The sequence below is a fragment of the Urocitellus parryii genome, chromosome 2 (genome assembly GCF_045843805.1).
Source record: "Urocitellus parryii isolate mUroPar1 chromosome 2, mUroPar1.hap1, whole genome shotgun sequence".
Lineage (NCBI taxonomy): Eukaryota > Metazoa > Chordata > Mammalia > Rodentia > Sciuridae > Urocitellus > Urocitellus parryii.
Genome location: NC_135532.1, coordinates 28,472,614 through 28,493,435, shown reverse-complemented (window position 1 = coordinate 28,493,435; position 20,822 = coordinate 28,472,614). Strand labels below are relative to the sequence as shown.

General features: G+C 42.2%; 1 protein-coding gene across 3 annotated transcripts in view; it reads left to right on the top strand.

Moving 5' to 3' along the window:
- Positions 1-3,063, top strand: part of Stard13 (StAR related lipid transfer domain containing 13) — a 342,624-nt gene extending 339,561 nt beyond the window's left edge. For all 3 annotated transcript variants that reach the window (XM_077795155.1, XM_077795154.1, XM_077795153.1), the window contains one exon: positions 610-3,063. In XM_077795155.1, the coding sequence (XP_077651281.1) occupies positions 610-727 (118 nt within the window). In that variant the 3' untranslated portion in view covers positions 728-3,063. The remainder of the gene's footprint in view (positions 1-609) is intronic.
- Positions 3,064-20,822: the final 17,759 nt, after the last annotated feature.

Here is a 20,822-nt window from a genome sequence, read left to right as displayed (position 1 = left end):
TTCCACATTTTAGATTCTACATAATAGTGAGAATATGCAGTATTTGTCATTCTGTGCCTGGCATATTTCACTTAGCGTAATGTCCTCCAAGTTCCTCCACATCGTCACAAATGACCAAATCCCTTTCTTTTTGAAGACTGAGTAGTATTCCATTGTATGTGTAGGCCACATATTCCTTATCCATTCATTCACCAGTGGACACTTAGGTTAAATCCAAATGTTGCTATTCCCTTCATTTGGTTTTGTTTTGTTTTGTTTTGTTGTTGTTGTTGTTTTGTTTTGTTTTTTGAGAAAAAAAAAACAAACTTAAATTCAATCCCTTCAGGGAACCCAGCATACTGAGCTAAGTTCTTGGTGGAGGTAGGTATAAATTTAGTTTTCTGAGTAAATTCTAGATTCAGTGTGCATCTTCCTGGTTTAGCCCAAGGAGTTGGTATAATTTATAAGCAGCTGATGGCAGAATGGGGTCTTCAGATCCTCAAGGCAGCAGCCCTAGGTTGTTGCACATGTCCTGGTGACTGGAGCCCAAGGACAGCCCTGTCTGCCCTACAGACTGCTGTGACTTGGAAGAAGACATCCCGACTCCCTTTCTCGTTTCTCTCCCTGCAGAGGTCACTCTCCAGAATGGTACAACAAAGGCTTTGGACACCTCTGTGCAGCAGAAGTTGCCAGGATTCGAAACTCTTTTCAGCCCCTCCTTGCTGAGGGTCCAGAAACTAAAATCTGAGTTTTCCCCAGTGTGACATCAAACTCAGGGAACAGGAAGCTAAAACGGACATTTGTGGCAGAGTGTGAGCGTGAGAAAGCGAGCAGGAGAGAGGCGCTGGTGAACGTGGTTAATCGTTAAAAATGGAAACACTGCGAAGTTGGAATGTTGAAGATGCAAGAATTTTCTGAGAACTTTTTCAGCCTTCCTGGAGACGGCTACATCCCTACTAATATAATATTTTTTAAAAAATCAGAACATGTATCTATGCTACTTAAAATGAAATGGATTAGTCCTTATGCATTGCCTAATTTGCTATTTAAAAGCTTCTAAGAAGCATATTCTTAACTGTAAATAAATGTACATGTAGCATTTGTACATATATGTGTATATCTCTATCTCTCTGTATATATATGTAAAATATTGATTTTATATAGAATTGTCTGACTCCGTGAGTCCCTTCCTCACACAGCTCTTCCCAAGCTTCCCTGGCCCTACTCCCTACTGGCCCTTAATCTAAGCAGAGCCCGCTGCTAACACCAAGGTGTGAAAATTTATCATCTGTCAGCTTTACTTGATGTCTAGCCAAAGATTAGCTAACCAAAGGAAAATAGCATTGAAAGGTTCTTAAGCATTTTGCCAATTTGTTTCTGTTGTTCAAAAACTGAGAGTGGAGTGCTGGGAGAAAGCACGAGAAGGAATCCTTACTCCTCTTCAAAGCAAAGCAGTGGGTGAGAAGTTATTGCCAAAGTCTAGATTTCAAGTAGCATCTGGCAGTTTCATTCAGTGCAATGTCAGATGGACACCAATGACCAGATCAAAACCAATACGCCACCCCCACCCCCAAAAAGGGCTGAATATCATGTCATACCTTTTCATATTCACAAAGAGAGACTCTGCGTTGTCTCAAGTTTTCATAGACGTTTTCCATAATGTAATTAAATGTTCTTCTATTTGACCAGTGGCCTATGTGGTCATAGTTAATTGGCATTTCATTACCAACGTATTGCACTGAATTTACTCTGGACATCAGACAAAGGGAGATGACGGTCACTCAAGAGTCCTGGATAGTCACAGCTTCAGGGAATTTATATTTTGCTATATGTGATATTCTTAAAATATAATTCATTAAAGTCTTGCAATTTGAAAAACAGGGTTTTAACTAACATAAGACCAAAACTATATTTTAATTAGTTTTAGAAAATATAAGCAGATATATTAATTCTAGGTTTCTTCATTAGCCAATTCAAGCTGCCTATGCATATGACCCCACCTTATTTATTATTGTACAGACTAAGCAAATTAACTTTTTCTTAACCATTTTCAAATGGGTTTAAGTTGGCTTTTTTTAATTATTGTAATACAACTCTAGTCGTAAAAATAACTTATTGTGCTTTGTTTAAAGGAGAGATTTTCTGTGGTTGTCTATGACAGAGACGGATATGATTTAGCAACTGATATTGGAGGGAAAAAATGACTGTTTTCAGGGGTTTTGTATTATAAGCATTTATGTGATGTTTTCTCTTATAAGAGATGTGCAATTGTCTTATTGAGAGGAATAAAAAAGCTCTGCGTTTGGTATGGTGCAAGGAAAATCATGCTAGGAATTTTTCATTCCCATGTCTACTTAAGATGGTGGCAGCAAGCCCATGATTTACCATTTGGGCAGTTCTCTGTGAGCAAGACAAATATGCTTCTGCCATGACATCTTAAATTTAATCATATATCCCAGATTACTTTCTATGCATCGACAAGATCATTAATGAAGTTTAATCTAGCTAAACACTGGTCCTGCTCCAGAGGTAGGACACTGTGTGTTTGGAAAATAGAATAGGCACACCAGGATGAATGGCATCATATCGCACAGGGCAGTGCTACTCTAACTCTAACCTACACAGGAATCACCTGGGGATCTTATTAAAATGCACGCTCTGACTCAGGCAGTCAGGGGTGGGCCTGACATTCTGCATTTGTAATGAGCCTCAGAGATGCCATGCTTGGAGCCCCAGGGACACACTTTGAAGAAAAAAGACATAGAGAATACTGAAAACATAATAAAAACAAATACGATTGTACTTCTGACTTCCCCCCACCCAATTACTTGTCTTTTAGTTTTTATGCACATACTAATCACATCACCCCTGTAATAACAACATGGTGCATCTTTAAAATAGAGGAAAAGGGCAGGGGGATGAAAAGAGACTGCATCAAGCTTGTTTGTCAGATACTACAGTATTTTATTCATCTTTTTCTTGCCAATGGAAATAAAATATAATATTGCATTTAAATATTTATTTATACCTCATGTATATTTTTACCTCAATTGTTGGTATCAATCATCGACTGTAAATAAATAATTGCCAAAGCAAATAAATTTATATACATTAAATATTTCCTATTTTCGATAAAATACATGTTGATTTTCATGCTTCATTCTAAAAGTGGAAAACCTGCTCCAGAAGGAGGATTTCTCCCAAAGGGTATGCCGTGAACTTGACTCTTGGTGTTGTCTGTGGTCAGTCTCGTCTCCAAATGCAAGGATGTTGTTATCAGCAGACATTCACTAGCAGGTTAGACACTGCCTAACCTGGGTTGGAGGCGTTAAAGTGATGGGTAGGCTTATCACACACACACACACACACACATACAGGTATAGACATAGAGAATCTGGAAGTTATAAAACATACCGATGGTGTTTTTTTCAAGTATTTAGCGAACTCTTTACTACATTTTATTTTTGTTGAGTAAAGACTTTATAAAATGATGGAAACTGCACCACTAGGCCATGAAGAATAGCCACAAATGGCTCTGAGCTCCATCCTTGCATTCTTGAACTTGTGTCCTGTAGATTTTACTTCTTTTTTTTTTAAGAGAATTTTAATATTTTTTTTTTTTTAGTTTTCGGCGGACACAACATCTTTTTTTGCATGTGGTGTTGAGGATCGAACCCGGGCCACACGCATGCCAGGCGAGCGCACAACCGCTTGAGTCACATCCCCAGCCAGGTTTTACTTCTAAAAAACAACAAAGATAACCCTTGGCCAAGTAAACAGGCACCCCAAACAGTCTCAGCCATAGGTTCAAAAGCCACAGCAGCCCCAAAGACCACATGGCCCCATAAGAATTTTTCTGTCTCTGCTCTTCACTCAACTCATATGCCTTCTCCGTTACTTCAAAGTTTTGCTTTCATAAGCAAAGGAGGAATTCCATGTCCCCTGTTCCTCTTCTATGTGAAAGAAGAGAATGTAGTAGTACAAATGTCTTCCTGGGAGCAGGGATCATATGAATTCAAACTTGATTCTAAACATTCTTTGTGTGATTCTTAAGTGTAAAATTTCTACTTCTGTCTTTTGATACTTGGTCATGGAATGAACAGCCATGTGACTTCCAGGGAGGATGGGGTAAAGCAATAGAATAGACCCTAGCTAGGTGAAGTGTCACAAAAGCCAAGTCAAAATATATTGACATCACAGGAGCGAAAAAGAATAATAACCTGCCATTGCAGCAGTACCAGTGCAAAGCCATGAAGTGTTAATAACTAACAACTGATAATGTACAACCTGTGACATCTCTTAAGCAGTCTACATCCTTGTCAACTTTCTCAAAAACAGTGTATACTTCCACCCTGATAACCCCTGATAACCTCAGGCCACCTCAGTGATTCCTAGCCACATCCTCCTTGTGCACAGCCAAGTCGACTCAGAATTCCATCACTGTCCCTCTGGAGCCAGATGACCCACAGGATACACTTCCTCATTCAGCACCCAATCAGCAGGAGCAGGACACAGCAGGCAGGGTGCTGATTCAAAGGAGACATGGTATGAAGAGGGAACAGTGAGACCCAGGTGATTCTCTTTATTCATGGTAGTTCTGTCTATAAGGTTTCTACAAAACCGACTTTAATGCCTAGTAAACCTAGTAAACCTGAGGGAAATACAGAGCGAGGTCCCAGTGAGCCTCTGATCACAAGGCTTTTGTCAGACCATCGATGCAAAACCTTGTTTCTTTGTGTTTCTATATAAAGACACACACACACACATACACACACACACACACACACACACACACACACACACTTAAAATTAATTATCCACAGTATTTCTTTATAATACAATCCTGGCCAAGAAGGGTTTAATGTTTTCCTAACCTTGCTTAATGCGACCATAAATATCTTGGGTTTTCAGCCTCTAGACAATGCTCTTTTGACTACACTGCTTAAAACCAGTTTTGTCATCTCAGAATCCACAATTTTGGCTGCTTTTCCATCACTCCATCACCCACCATAAACATCACTTCTGTAGATTTGGAGCAGCCTTACCTGCTCTTCCTTCCTTGTTCTGTGTGCCATGTTGTTGGTTGTTAACATTGAATTCATGGCCAACAGCTGAATTCATGGCTAACTCTGGTCTGAACAAAGCTCATCGAACACACAGATTTTCCCTGTGAGGCACATTCCAGCCTCCTTGCACTTAGGACCCCCCAGACAGCACTTCAGCCATTTTAAACAATGAAATCACATTCAAAAGGGGAAAAAAATCAATAAATGGGAAAAGCATGACACTAAATAAAGTATGAAAAGGACACATAGGATGAGACTTGAAACAAGAAGGCAGGTCGTCAAGCGGTTCACCCTCAGCTGGGAATGTGAACCCTGATGACTTCAACTTTTTTACACTCTGTGAATGTCCACAAATGACCACATGACCTAGTATTGATTGTGAGATTACAAATCAACCTCAGTGAGGAGGGAATTCACAAATATGTAATCCACAAATAATGAGAATGAATCGTAGATAAAATTCCCAGTGGCCCATTTCTGTGACGTCTGTGACAGCCCAGAGGCAGCAGTAACCCCCAGGGGAATCAGAGCACAGGATGTCTCCTCTGAGCGGGAGGAATTTGGACTTCAGTGAGTAAAGAGAGCTGAGAAACAGAGGAGTGAGATCACACTGGTTTTGATGATGGGAATTTAAAATAGACCAAAATCGACTTGGCGTGTTGCTAGCGCCTATGCAGGAGCAGGGTGTGAAGTGCCCATCTCTGCCAGCATTCTTCGCCTGGTGGTTTCCATGTTAAACAGTAGTGGAATCTCTCACCACCCTGATAACCTGCCTTTCCCTTCCCTTTAGGACATGCATTCTGTTATTTCCTATTGATGTGCAGAGTTTATATGAATTCATAATTTCATCTGATCCACCTCAGAGAGGACACTTTCAAAACCTGACAACACTGTTTATGCCAAGACCCATAGAGCACCGTATCAGTCTGGGTAGTCCATGATCCAAGGAGGCCAAGAGCCAGTGAGATGAGCTCACTGGTGAGAACACCAAGGACACACTTCCAATGGCAGGAAAGGCGGGGTTGCCAGGCTCAGAGCTTCTCTGGTCGTGATGCCCATTGCTTCTCATGGGAGGTCAGCTGGCCCTGGGGATGAGCAGGCTCAGAGCCTGGACCATTCGCTCCCTGCAGCAGAGGTCTTATTGTATGAGCTAAGTGTGAGCCACCACTTCACCTCCACCCACAACTCCAACATGGCCACCACACGGAACCAGGATCCTTTCGTGGGCCACACTGGAATCTGTCCTTTTTGGTCAGCCCAGGCCCCCATGTGTGCTAAGGAGACACTTCAAACTGGTAACCCAAAGGACAGGCAGCTATGTTGAGGATGGAATGGTGTGAAGGGCACAGTTAAGGTTGAGAATCTGTTTTGAAGGCTATCATAACAACCCAGATCAAATATAGCTGTGGGGAAAGGAGTGGATAAATTTTAAAGACATTTTTTGACTCAGAGTAATAAAGACTGTTAGTAGCTGGTTGTGGAAAGATGGAGAAAGGATCATTCTGAGTCTTCCAACTTGAGTGTAGTTAGTCCTTTAAGTGACATGGGGATAAAGAAGAGCACCAGCAGGTCTCTGGTGGACATCAGGCAGGAACAGAGTTATGCTGGGAAAGGTCATCACCGAGCTCTGAACAGCTCACAGTGCTGATGGTGAATGAATGCTGCACAGCCAGTTACACATACGGGAGATAAAGGAAGCACCATTGATGGTTGCTCTTATGTGTCAACTTGCCTGGGCCACAGGGTGCCCAGACTAAGCATTGTTTCTGGCTGTGTCCTCCAGGGGGTTTTTGGATAAGCTAAGCATTTGAATCTGTGAAGACATTAAAGCAGATTGCTCTCACACAAAGCAGTTGGCTATTATCCAGTCTGTGGAAGACCTGAAGAGAACAAAATGTGGGAGAAGGAGGAATTTGCCCCTTTTTTCCCTCCACCACTGCTTGAACTGGGACATCTTATGTCATCTTCTCCTGCTTGAGAGTCAGGATACATCAGGCTCCTTCAGGCTTAAACTGAATCATACCACCAGCTTTCCTGTGCTCCAGCCTGCAGGTCATAGATGTCACCTCCACAGATTTATCAGGCTCCATAACCTCCTGATCTAATTTACCATAATGAATCTCCAAATACATGTATTACGTATGTTTATATGTTTTCTGATTATTGATATTATATGCACTGTAATTTTATATGTTTGCTATGATGCCAAACTACTCTTGCTCATGTCTATGACTCTGCATTGACCTTCTCCCCACATTGTTGGTCACTGATAGCCTATTTATTCTTTCAAACCCAAAGCATCATTTCTTCCATGGACATTTGGACTTTCCTGACCACGCCTCTCAAATTCATCTATTTCTTAACACATCTCTTTTATTGCCTAAGTCACATGAACTGTCAATTAACTCATTTGCTGGGCACCTCCTTGTGAAGAAAAAGAGGCACAGCTGCCCAGACTAAGGAATGCTCTGGGAATTGCACTTGCTGATGCAAGATGGTTACGTCTTCCAAGCCAGTAGGAAAGGAGGGCTAGCAGCCATGCACCGATGTTAGAAGCCCAAGACGTGTCCCGAGACCACCACAATCAAGTCCTGATACTAGGTGGTAATAGAGCAAGCCCCTGATTGTTTTGATTTCTAGAAACCAGTCCCTCTCAAGGGCCCTCAGACACCTCGGGGAGTTTTCCAGATGCATGGATTCCCTTGCTCAAGTTTGATGTCTCCATCACCCTCCACAGTCCACCCCTGTGGCCAATGACCCTGTCAGCTCACTGCCCGGCTCCACACAGTTGCCATTGTGCTCTGGGCACAATGACACCAAAACAGGTCTCAAGGGGAGGACCCAATTCTCACCTTGATTTTTCCTATGAAGCTAGTGCAAGTTCCTTAGATCCCCCAGCACAGCAGGGACCAATCCGTCACTGATAATAAGACTCATCCAACATATTGCAGAGAAGAGAAACCCAAGCAGAATTTGTGATAAAATGTTTCCTGTCCCACGCAGCGGTGCACACCTGTAATCCCAGTTCAAGGCCAGCCTCAGCAACTTAGCTAGACCCTATCTCAAAATAAAAAATGGGCTGGGGATGTGCCTCTGGGTTCAATCCCTGGTACCCCAAAAATAATAATAATTTAAAAAGTGGTTCCTCTTTGAGCCCACTGACCCAAGCCTGACCTTAGCAGCCCTTACCTTTCAGTCTGCCAAGTCCACTTTGAACATCAGTGAACATCCACACCAGGGGGATACCAAGCCCACCTTGTTCTCAGTTCTGAGTCCACCCAGTCTTTATAGTGGGATGAACACAAATGCCAAATGCGATGGCTCAGTTCACCTTGGGAGAAGACCTATTTCCATTTACTTATCTATGGGCTCCACCTGATGACCCCAGATGATAATCACAAAATGGACAAAGGTTGACTCATTTCCCAATGTCTGGATTATCTCACAGGAAATACCACCACATTGTTTCCTACAGGCACAGCTGAAAAGCCAGTGCCCCCAGCTGGCCCTGGGAAGGTGGACAGCACATGGTCTCCTGGCCTTCCCTTTCTGGGTCCCCATCCTAGCAGCAAAGTCAGGCAGCTCTCTCCTTAGTGCTACCCAGCTCTGAAGTGCCTTCCCCATCTTCTGTATATCAGCCATCCCACCTGCTGAAAAGCTGACTGATGGCATTTTAATATGAATGAGTTTCAGACAGAGCTACTCCACTATATATTTGCATAATTAAGCCTTTTATCTCTTTATTGGGAATCAGAGGCTTTGTCTCCTGTTAGGTGGATTTCAGGCATCAGCAGGTAGGTGGGAGCTATTTTGGGAATCAGGAAAAGCCTGAAATTATGCAACATAAAAAAGCCTAACTCTGAAAGTCAACCTGACCTTGTCTCCTAGGATAACTGGGCTGGGCAAAAGGATGGTTTCTGCCCCCACATGACCCCTACTTCCCTGGGGAGGCTGGGAGATGTACCTTTTCTGGAGATCAGGGAGCTTTGGCTGGAATTCAGAAGGGCTCTCCCTCTTTCCGACCCTTCCTTCAGCTGGTCCCTCTTCTCTTATTCACTACAAAGCTGTCCAAATCTCATCATTTCTTCTGGGAGTGAAAAGGTCGGGCGAACGTCGGAGGAAAAGACCACCAAGAGACTGTCTCATGCAACAGCAAAGGGTTTATTGGGGGTCCAGCATGCTGGGGCTCAGAGCTCACTTCAGAGGAGCAAAGAACAAAGAGCCCCGAGAACAACTTGAGCAGAGTTTATATACATTCTTTAGAGAGGGCAGGGACTTACATACATCATAGCCTCCTTTAGCAAATCATCATATACCGCGGGAAAATCAAATAAGAGCTCTAAAACATGATTAGCACATTCATTGGCGGGAACAGGTCGGGCAGGGGGTGATTGGTCAGCCCTGAGAAGGGGTATACGTTTAAACTGATTGGTTGAAGCCCTGAGATGTATACGTGCTGAGCTGCACGGTTTCTGGGAAGGGGTTGTTAAGTAACTAGGTGGTCAGGGAAGATTTCGACACACATCTAATGGGCAGTTCCGGGAATTGTCTTAACTGCCACCAGAATTTCAGGTTCTGAGTGCAGCTTGGAAACTTTACAAAACCTGGTTCTTTACATTTCAATTTCAATTTCTTTTATTCTTTCAGGAGAATCCAGATGCCTTTGTTTTTCAGGTTTTTGGTGCCTGTCAAGCACTTGCTGAAGAAATTCCCGGGGTTGTGTGGCATCTTCTTTGTCTACAGGTGTAGGGCACAGTTTTATCATATACTTTCTGACAGAGGAAGAACCAAGACAACTCCCGCATCGTATGTCAGTGATCCAGATGGAGGAGAGGTCCTGGAGGAAAGGGGAAAACAGGGGCAGGACAGACTGTTGCTCCAATGGATAAGAGTTGAACGTGTCATGTAAGGAAGCACAACACTGGGGGCACCTAACGAAAAGAAGACCTGGTTATTGTACTCTTCATTGGTTTTCCCATTTGTTGGTGGCTCCCTCATGCACAGGGGGAAACAAGAGGGAACAGGCAGAAGTACCAATCCTGTTGAAGCTGTCAGTATAGCAGTGTCCCACACTGGATGTGAATCCTCCCTGTGTCTCATGAGTCCACACGGTATATGCTACCCACCTGCTAGTCACTGGTTATCAGATTGACCATTGCAGTATTATTGTAAATCTCTTACTATGACTAATTTATAACATGGCTGTGTACATAAAGAAAAAACACATGGTATGTATAGATTTTAGCGTTACCCGTGGTTTTAAGCATTTCCCTTGGGGTCTTGGACTGTGTTTTTGTCATCTTTTTCACTGCTGTGAACAAAAGAACAATTTTAAGAAGAGTTTATTTGGGGGCTCATGGTTTCAGAGGTCTCAGTCCACAGAGAGACAGACGGGGCTCAAGGTGAGACAGAACATCATGGCAGACTAATGTGGTGGAGGAAAGCAGCTCAGGACATCACGCCAAGAAACAGAGAAAGAAGAGAGTTCTACTCACCTGGGTCAAAATATGTGCCCCCTACACACACCCCCAGTGACCCACTTCCTCCAACCACAGCTTACCTGCCCACAGTTACCACGAGTTGATCCCTATCAGGGGATTCATTCACTGATTAGGTTAAACCTCTCATAACCCAATCCTTTCACCTCTAAATGCTCTTGCATTGTTTTACACATGAGCTTTTGAAGGACTTGTCATACGTAAACCATGACAGACCATCTTCCCTGCCCACAAGGAAGGACAACTGTACTGTCTTCCATGAAGATGGACAATTCAAAATTGTCTTGGAGAATATACTATGCGATCATCTAAAATTAAACATGTTCTTTAAAGAGCAGCCTCTGGTGTGATGACAGCTCCCGTCCCTGGGCTCGGCTAAGCCGCCATCTGTGGGGCTGAGCCTTGAGTATCATGCAACAGGAACACATGCTCCAGAACTGTGTTTCTCTTCTAGAACTGCGTGAAACAGAATGCTCAACTCCAAAGAAACTTGGAAGTGGCAAAGGAAAGCCAAATCTTTCTTTGCTCTCAGTTTTCAGGAGTTCCAGAATAAGACCAGGAGTGTATATTATGCAGCACAAAACACACTCACCAGTTCATGGAAAGAAACATCAAACCCACTGTGCAGCACTCCAAGCACAATGCAGCAGTCCCTCGTTGGATTGCAAGGTTCACTTCACAGGGAGCTGTGTGGCTGTTCTAACCTGCCCCATAAATCTCAATGTTCACATTTAAAAGGGCCCCCAGAGCCCGAGTCCTGATGACTAGATTAGTGTTCAGGGACCAGACTGTTGCAAAGCAGGCATCAAGGAGGATACTTGTCCAGGAGCTGAAGAGATTTTAAACAATAGCATGCCCAGCAACTGCTGTTGCTTTGTGGAACTGAATAGGAACGGGAGGGGGAACTTCTTTTGCTGAGAGGATAGAACACTTTGTAATTCTGGTTCAAGGATCTGGGAGTGTAAAACAAACAGCTCCTCCTGTTCTCACATTCCAGAGTCAAGATGTTATGCAGAGATTGGAAATAGATTGCTCAAGGTGACATCGTGAGCCACGCAAATCAAGAAGAAAGTTTTTCTGAGATTAAAATTCCCAGGATAGGGTTAAAGTCACAACACCATGACAAGGGAATCGAGGTCATAAAAGGACCCAGGGCTAGAGAATATTAGTACAGTGTTCTACAGAGCATTGAGGAAACCCCAGGAACCAGCACTCAGTCGGGGCAATTCCCTAGAGCATTTTCCAAGTAGTTACTGACTCAAGGACAGGATACCAGAACTTCAGACCCCAAAGTACAAAATGGTGACATTAAGGGAAACTCTTCTGATGTCCTGCCTACTATGTGTACTTTGTCTTCTTGTTTCAGATAGTCACCGATCCTACACGTGATAAACCTCCACTGAGGGAAAAAAAGAGAAGACAGCCACTACTGCCTGCCTAGAAGTCTTGTTAAGGGCAGGCAGGAGGGTGTTCACACAGGTCCATGTACAGACATCATCCACGTATACGTACATATAGTTTGATGCATATGTAAAAGTTACACATTAATCTTCACAAAGACCCAATACTGCTTCTATTTTCTTTATATCCTTTTTAGTCCTAAAAGGACTAAAAATTTAGAACTGAAATCTAAGCAATTCAGTTTTTTCTTGCTGCTGCCCTGAGTGGGATGGGCGGGGGGGGGGGATTTTCTCTGACAGAATGATGAAACAAATTAGGCAGAGTGGAAGTCAGTTGTGTCCATGAGAGGATCCGGGTGGAATTTAGCTAAGTGGATCTTCTACAGAGGGAAATTTTGACTATAATTCCAAATAATCTCCATCATGAAAAAGATGCTGAAGACAAGGAGGCCACACAGCAAGCTCTCTGATGAGTTTTTAAAAGGCCATGGGGCACATTAGGGAGGGACAACTTCCACCCCTTTTTTGGCCCTGAAACTCCTGCCCCTGCCTTCTTAGCAGGCTAAGATGCTAATGGGATTCTCTGGATCCCTGGTGTTTGGACATAGCCACAGCATTGCCAAGTGGTCCACATCATGTATGCTCCCAGGAGCCTGCAGCCAGAAAGTCAAGTCTAAAACACACATGGCCCTTTTTGCACCCCACCCACCCCAAACTCCCAACCAGTAGCATGTCTGAGCCTGATCCTAAGATTTAGACTCAAAATAGGAACTTTTACTATAGTGCTCAGACATTTGAACAGCTATAAATAGAGATGTCTTTTATTCCGTTCTGCTATTGTTTCTGGGCACAAAGATTCTTTGGAGCCTGGTGGGAGGGATCAATACAGAGATTTTAGCATTCCTGGATCCCTGGCAATAATAATATATAATGGCATGAGAATTAAAGGCTATTACATAATTATGGTTTATTATGATATACAATTATATAATTATATACTATATATGATTATTGTTTCTTGGATAGAAGGCAAAGTATTTGAAACAAATTCCAAAGATGAGCAGGAGAGGTGTCAGGAAGCCCAAAGTCCAGAATGTACTTAGGTTTCCCAAATGTATAGGAGAGCAGGGGCTGGGGATGTGGCTCAAGCGGTAGCAGGCTCAGCTGGCATGCGTTCGGCCCGGGTTCGATCCTCAGCACCACATACAAACAAAGATGTTGTGTCCGCCGATAACTGAAAAATAAATATTAAAAAAATTCTCTCTCTCTCCCTCTCTCACTCTTTCTTTTAAAAAAAAAGATATAGTGGAGAGCAAAAACAAAATGAAAATAACCACATAAGGACTTTCAGAAGACATATTTAGCGCAAGCATAAAGAGAAGGAAGAGCTAGGCTTGACCTGAATGATGTAATGTCAATGGGAGACTAAAGGAAGGGAAAATGATTCTTAACCTGCAATGTTATCACCTCTCCAGCCCTAAGCATCACCCTCCAGGAAAATATACAACAACACTTGGTTAAAAGAGTACGGTAGTTTCAAAATATGCCCACAGATTATTTGATGCTCCTCCCTTCAAGAAGTGGAGCTTAATACTTCTCCCACTAAGTGTGGGCTATGTATAGGGACCTGCATTAACAATAGAACGTGGCAGAAATACTATGTGATTCCAAGCGTGGGTTTGAATTTCTCTTGGTAGATATCTAGGAGTGGAATTATAGGACCATATGGTACATTTGTGTTAAACTTTTTAAGAAACTGCCAAACTACCTTCCCAAGTAGCTACGCTACCTTTACACTCCCACCAGCACCGCACAAGGATTCCAGTTTCTTAGCATCGTCCCCAGAGACTGTTATTGTCCCTCTTTTGGATGACAGCCATCCCATTCCAATGACCATGAAGTTCCATTTCACTATCATCTGTGGCTGTTAATTGTAAGCAAAAATAAAAGCGTTAAGTGGCACATGAACTGATAGAATTCAATTTTCTTTCTCTTTACAATCACTAGACTGTCGTTGTTCATTTCAAATCTACAGTTCAACAAAACAAAAACACATAGAGGAAACTACAATCAAATTGTGCCCAAAGCAAAGGCGAACTATTCCAAACTTACTTACTCTTGAAACAAACTCATGTAGCTGAATCTATGTTTCAGGGGCTGACCGTAATGGGGTCTTCTCTGAATGAACTTCCTTGTAGAAAAAAATGTTTATTAAAGGGCAGATAATGAAATACTCAAGTCTGAAGTTTATGTTTTATCAAAATTCAGCAATATTTTGTATTCACTTGAATTTAATATAATATTTTCTCAGGGAAAAAATAATTTAAGGCTAAAATTATTTAGAGTTGTCAGCTCCTGGTGATAATAAAAAAGCTGCTCAAATTTTAGTCTGTACTCATGATTTCACCCTTTCACAGGGGATGTGATAAGGGAAGTGTCTTGCTTATGCTCCAGGCAATTGCTTCCAAGGTCCCAGCCCTGGTACCCTGATGAAGACCCCCCCAGTGCCCCAGGAGGAAGCTATGGTCACGTGGGGAAGCTGAGCTGCTTATTTTCTGCTGTATTTATCAAACAGAAGATGAATTGGAACTGATTAACTTATCATCTAAGTTGATAAATTAATCCCCAGTGGGCTCTGGGCTTTTTCCAGGTTGCTGCTAACAAGGAGCGTTGAGGGCAAGCTGAAGAGCACAGCTCTGCCCTCGCTCCCAAGGCCCTCCTCTGACATCCAGCTGGGCTCAGGCCTATGCTTGCTTGTGATCTATCTTCCTTTGTTGAAGATTCCCCTCATGAGTGGGGAAGAGAAAGGAGCAGAGTGAGCCAGTATCAGGATGGTGGTGTGGGTAGGGGGAAGACACTGAGGCAGCCCTGGATCTTGGGCACCTAAGAGCAGTCAATCTTTGAGAGGAACAATTGGGACTAGCAGAAAGGTGCCGTCATTTTAAAACAGAATGGCTCCCACTTCAGCATGACTGGAAGCTGGTCCAATAAGGCGGTAAAGAATGTTCTGCCCAGATAGGCCGCTGGTCAGTCTTGGGACCACAGCCAAGAACACCATCTGAGACTTTCTAGAAAGAGGGATCAGGCAGCAGGCTTCTGGAGCTTGGGTCCTCTGTCAGGCCACCCTCTAAGGAGCCAGAGGATCCGAGCAGCCCTTTCCCCTGCTTTGCTGAATCGTTCCTCGATGAGCAACCTGGAGGGTTTGTTTGGCTGTCAGTCGGGGAGGCTCAGAGAGAGATAATGAGCAGAAAGGACTAGGGACTGATTTGGGGCCTCTGTGCAGAGTAGCAGATGCAGATTTTGGGAAAGAAGGCTGGGGAGAGGAAGGGACCTCATTGACAGGAATTCCTGGTCACAAAGAATATTGTCCACCCCACCCCAACCCCCAATGGCTCCCTGAGGTAGCCAGGTCTTAAGTGTGGTTAAAAAGTGACCATTCCCCATGGTGGACATGGGCATGATTGAACACGCTCAAAAAATGAGAGTGCTCGTCACCCCCCGGTTATTTTGCTACAGCAAGACTGCGGCATGAGAGTCCATCAGTGAAGGTAGAGTTCTCCAGAGTGGACGCCCAAGGGCACACACTGAGCCTTAGCAGAGGGACTCCTGCACACCTGAGTCCCCTTTGACACTACAACCTTGAATTACAGCTATGTTCAAAGAACTGACGCTCAGAGCATCATTATGCAAATTAAAATTGTGTTAGCTGTCCTTGTTGGAGCATTAACATCTCTGAAATTTAGATTAAGGATGGTCCCACAAAGCGGCACAATGCACCAGGGACTCTTTTGTCGTTATTGTTTAATGTGGCCGTTCTCCCAGAAATTACCTTCTCATAAACACGAGTCTCTACAGGAGCAGGGTGGTTCTTAGCAGCTGCTAAACGCAGTTTCGGAGGAGCCTGAACTTCACACAGCCTGCGGGGCATTTGGGCATTATTTTGTTGCTGTTGTTGTTTTGTGTTTCGTTTTTTGTTTCTTTGTTTTTTTACAAAGACAAGCTATCAAGCTATGGAAGGTTTGTTCTCAAACATTCTGTCCTTGGCCCTCCACCACCCTTCCACGATGTGCTGCCTAACTTACGATGCCTAACTTATGATGGGTTCTGTTCCCATGAACCCATCCTAAGTTGAAAGTCATTGCAGTCAAAATGCATGCAACATACCTAACCTGCATCCTGGCTCAGGGTCACTTACATGATGGAGTCTCCTTTCTTCTCCTGATCATGGGACTGACAGGAAGCTGCAGGTCGCAGTCGCTGTTCTCTGCATTGCAAGACAGGATCTGACTGCATAGCACTAGCCTGGGGGAAGATCCACGTTCAAAATTTCAAGTATACTTCCACTGAATATGTACACTTTCTCACCACCTTAAAGTTGAAAAATTGCTCTAAGTCAAACCATTGTAAGTCAAGAGCACCATCTATTTATTATTCAGTAAATTGTTTCCTAGCATGAGCCCCAAAGCCCATCTCAAGATACTCCAAGTCATACATCGAGGCAGGCAGGAAGGGAGTGTGATAGGAATTTGATAAGAAATCATTGAAGAAAAGGGTGTGATGCTCCCTGGGAGGGGACAGGAATGAACCCCAAACCTGTCCTACCCAACTAGCTTTGACAGCACCGGACTCTGTTCTGAGATCTTCACCTGATCATCCACAGGATGCACTTGCTTGAAGGTTCAAATGATGTAACCCTACGCTAGCCACTGGTTTATCAATAGGGAAGACGGTAGGTCTTCGAGGTTCCTAAGCCTTTGGTCAAGGGATCCAAGCAAAGGCCCCTGGGAAGGAAGGAGTAACCCAAGAGGAGGGAGAAAATTGGGGGAAAGAGGCTTACTAGAGGGCAGGGGAAGAAGTAGGCGGAGCAATTGCTTCACTCCCCGCAGCCTCTCTTCAGTCCCCAAGTGAGTGTGTGGCCTGGGTTCAGCCATAAAGCTATGATCCCCTGGTTTTATTGGCATTTTGAGTGTCCAGATACGACGTGAACGACTTTCACAGGCACAGACTCCTGCTTCTCTTCCTAATGCACTAAAATTCCAGGAATTCAGAGAAACCTAGTTCCTGAAGTTCACTTGTATAGATTTCTATATTTTGGTTCAATTAAAATATCTTCAACTATGGAGCAGGTACAACAATGGGCAGGTGCATTCAAAGGCCAAGCCTGGCAAAATGGCCACATGGTGTTCTCTATTTTTTTCGGTGACAGGAACACAACCTGACAAATGGAGTGGTAAAGAAACACAGAGCTCCAGTGTTTATTTAATAGGCTGGAAAAATGAAAAAGAGCTCTCCCCAGCATGCCCAGTGGAAAAGAACTGTTGGTGGGAGAAGACTAGCTGCAGGAACAATAGGCTAAGAAAGTCAGATCTTAGGAGAAAGGGAACGGAAAGTGTCCCCGTGAGCTCAGCATTATTTTAGTTTTCATAGTTCAGGAAGGAACATGAATGGGGAGCGTGCCCGACTCCTACCTGCTGGCTCTTTAAATAATTCAGTTTCCCCTTCCTTCTTTTGGTTTCTCTCTCTTCTTCCTGCCTTCTTTATCACTTCTCCCATCCTTCCTTCATTTTTCTTTTCTTGTTCCCTTTCTTCTTTCTTCCTCTCTTTTCCTGGACCACATCAAGAGCCCTGTGTGAACAACCTAGTGTCGTAAACCAATGCAAAAATATTTGTTTATCTCAATATCTCCAATAAGAAAATATTTACATATATAAACATATTCCTGACATTGTTTCAGAATTTTAACTGAATAATGCTGCAATAGACATGCAGATATATTCTGAAGACATTATATTTCTATGTATTTTTGTTTGTTTGTTTTTGGAATCGCTTTTCAGGAATGAACCTGGTTGATCAGAACCCTGTTTTTGGCAGATACCACCATGCTGCCGTTTAAAAATGGCCTTAATAATTCACATTTCGTCTGCAAAGTATGACAGTAGCTTTTTCCTCTGCATTCCTACCTCTAGAGAAAATGATAGTGTTATCATTCTATTATTTTCTGTTCATTATGTGGTTATGAAAGCTACTATCTTGTCTCTTTAATTTGCATTTCCTTGATTACTGATAATTTAGGGTCTCTATATTGTGGTCATCATATCCACTTTTGGGTAAATTATCTATTCGTGTCTATTTTCTCTTGTTTCCCTTTAGTAGGAACTCTTGGTATTTTAAAGATGTTAACCTTTATCTGTCATCTGTGATGCAAATATATTTTTAACTCTGTAATTTCTCCTTGACCTGGTTTAATCTTCAGCAGTTTTTTGTGTCTTGTTAAGAACAGTTCCACAACACTGGATGTGGTGGTGCACGCCCACAATCCCAGTGGCTGGGGAGGCTGAGACAGGAAGATCGAGAGTTCAAAGTCAGTCTCAGCAAAAGGCAAGTCTCAGCTCCCTGAGACCCTGTCTCTAAATAAAATACAAAATGGGGCTGGAGATGTGGCTCAGTGGTTGAGTGTCCCTGAGTTCAATCCCCGGTCCCTAAAAGAAAAAGAAGAAAAAAAGAACAGTCTCACAAACCCTGAACTGTGTGTAGAAGCACCTAGATTTTCTTCTGTGATTTAATTCATTCATTTATTTGGCTTTACACTAAAGACTTCAGCTATTGGGATTTATGTACATCTCTTCTGGAGAAAGGTGCCCATTTCTATTTTCTTCTAGGGGAAGAGTCAGGCCAGCACCTTCCTCCTTACACGGAACTGAAATAGCAATTCCATACCTTATTAAAATAGCTGGTATTGGGGAATCTACATCTAGATTTGCCACTTAATCCCTCCAATGTTTTTTATTTCAAAAACCAGTGCCCATTCACTTGCTTATAATCACAATATTTATAATAAATATATATATAATCACAATGCTTATAATAAACATATATGTGTGTATATATATTTTTTTTAATATTTGCACTCACACTTTATTCTTGGGCATTTTATTTTTCCACATAAACTTTGAGATCATTTTACTTCATTTTTAAATGTTGTGATTGCAATTGGAATTGTAATATGTATCATAATTAATACATCATACATATCGTGAATTTGGGGAAACACGGCATTTTTTGTTACTTTCAGTATCCACATCTAATATCCTAGTATATACCTAAAAACTGAGTGTGATTTTTTTTTTAATAATCTGAGATTTGTTTTCAGATTTGTTTTTCTCTGTTGGTATTCATTTCCATCTTATTGAAACTATGAATTATTTTTTCCCATTTGAATGTTTCCTCCAAGAATCATGTTGAAATTTTACTCCATTGTAATAGTATTGAGAGATGTGACCTTAGGAGGTAATAAGGTCAGAAGGACTCCAGTCTATGAAGGATTAATGTCATTGTTCAGGGTCAAATTAGCAGTATCTAGTTTCTGATAAAAGGATAAGTTCAGCTCCTCTCCTTTGTCTCCCTGGTTTTCCTGATACCTCTGCAAACTTGCCCTTCCGCCATATTGTGATCCAGCACAGGCTTTCACTGCGTGCCCAAGCCATGCTCCTGGATCTCACAACCTGGAGAACTGTGAGCCAAAAATTCTACTCCTAGTGCTATAGCAACCGAAATAGACTAAGAACTTAGGACTGTTGGGTTTTCCAGGAATATTTAACATTATCAACAAGAATTTCATCTTTTCTTTTCCAATGTCTATAGCAATTAATTCACTGCATTTTCTTACTGTATTTGCTAAAACTTCTAAGACTTTAATAATGGCAAGAGTAAGCAATTTTATCTAGTTTCTGATCATAATTGAAGTGATTTTAGTGTTTTACTGTGAGAATAAAGTCTGCCTATTTTTGTAGTCTTTATCAGATTTTAAAAAAAGCTTTCTCATGTACATATTTTCTTAAAGTTATTAAGAATACCTCCTGGATTTTTATCAAAGTGACTTTTTAGCATATTTTGATATGTTTTTCTTCTCTAATATGTTGATTTAATGAATTATATTGCTAGTTTTCCTATACAATCTTACTTTTTTTTTTTTTTTTTGGTACTATGGATTGAACTCAGGGGCACTTGACCTCTGAGCCACCTTCCCAGCCCTATTTTGTATTTTATTTAGAAACAGGGTCTCACTGAGTTGCTTAGTGCCTCGCCATTGCTGAGGCTGGCTTTGAACTCGCCATCCTCCTGCCTTCAGCCTCCCAAGCTACTATGATTACAGGTGCGTGCCACTGAGCCCGGCTTGCATTCTTATAATAAACTCAGCCATATTGTATTCTTCTGTTAATACAAAAATCACATTTAGAGATATTTTCTTCTAACAAGTGATATTGATTTTTTTATAGTGTCTTTTCTAAGGTTTCAGTAGTAAGACAGGGTTCATATATACAATGAGAGCTTGTCCATCTTCTTCTCTACTCTTGAGTAGTTTAAATCTTGATTTCATGGTGCTTAGTCTATTCAACTTTTTTACTTCCTTTTCATTCAACTTTAATAATTTATATTTTCCTAGGAATTCATCAGTGTTTTCTAAGCTTCCAAATTACTTTTTTTGAGGTTAAAGTTTTCTGTGTGACCAACTAAATGATCAACTATTTTTTGTTATCTATTACATAGCCATTAAAACACTATATGCTCTTTAGGAGTCTCTAAATAAAATCATTTGCATTAAGTAAACAGAAATATATTGAATGTACCTCATCCTAGACATTCAGGCTGGGCCCAGGATAAATAAGTCCACTTTCTGTCTGTCTTGTTTTGCCCATCACCAAACTTTTCTAGAATGATGTCCACTATGTCTGCCCCACTGACTAACTCCTGTTTTGCCTAAGTCTCAGCTTCATGTCACTTTCCTCAGGAAGGAATTCTTGGTACCCTAGGCCAGGCTGGAGGGCAGTGTCAAATGCGCAGAACTTTTTCTTCTTGTCATTTGTCTCCTTTGTAATGAT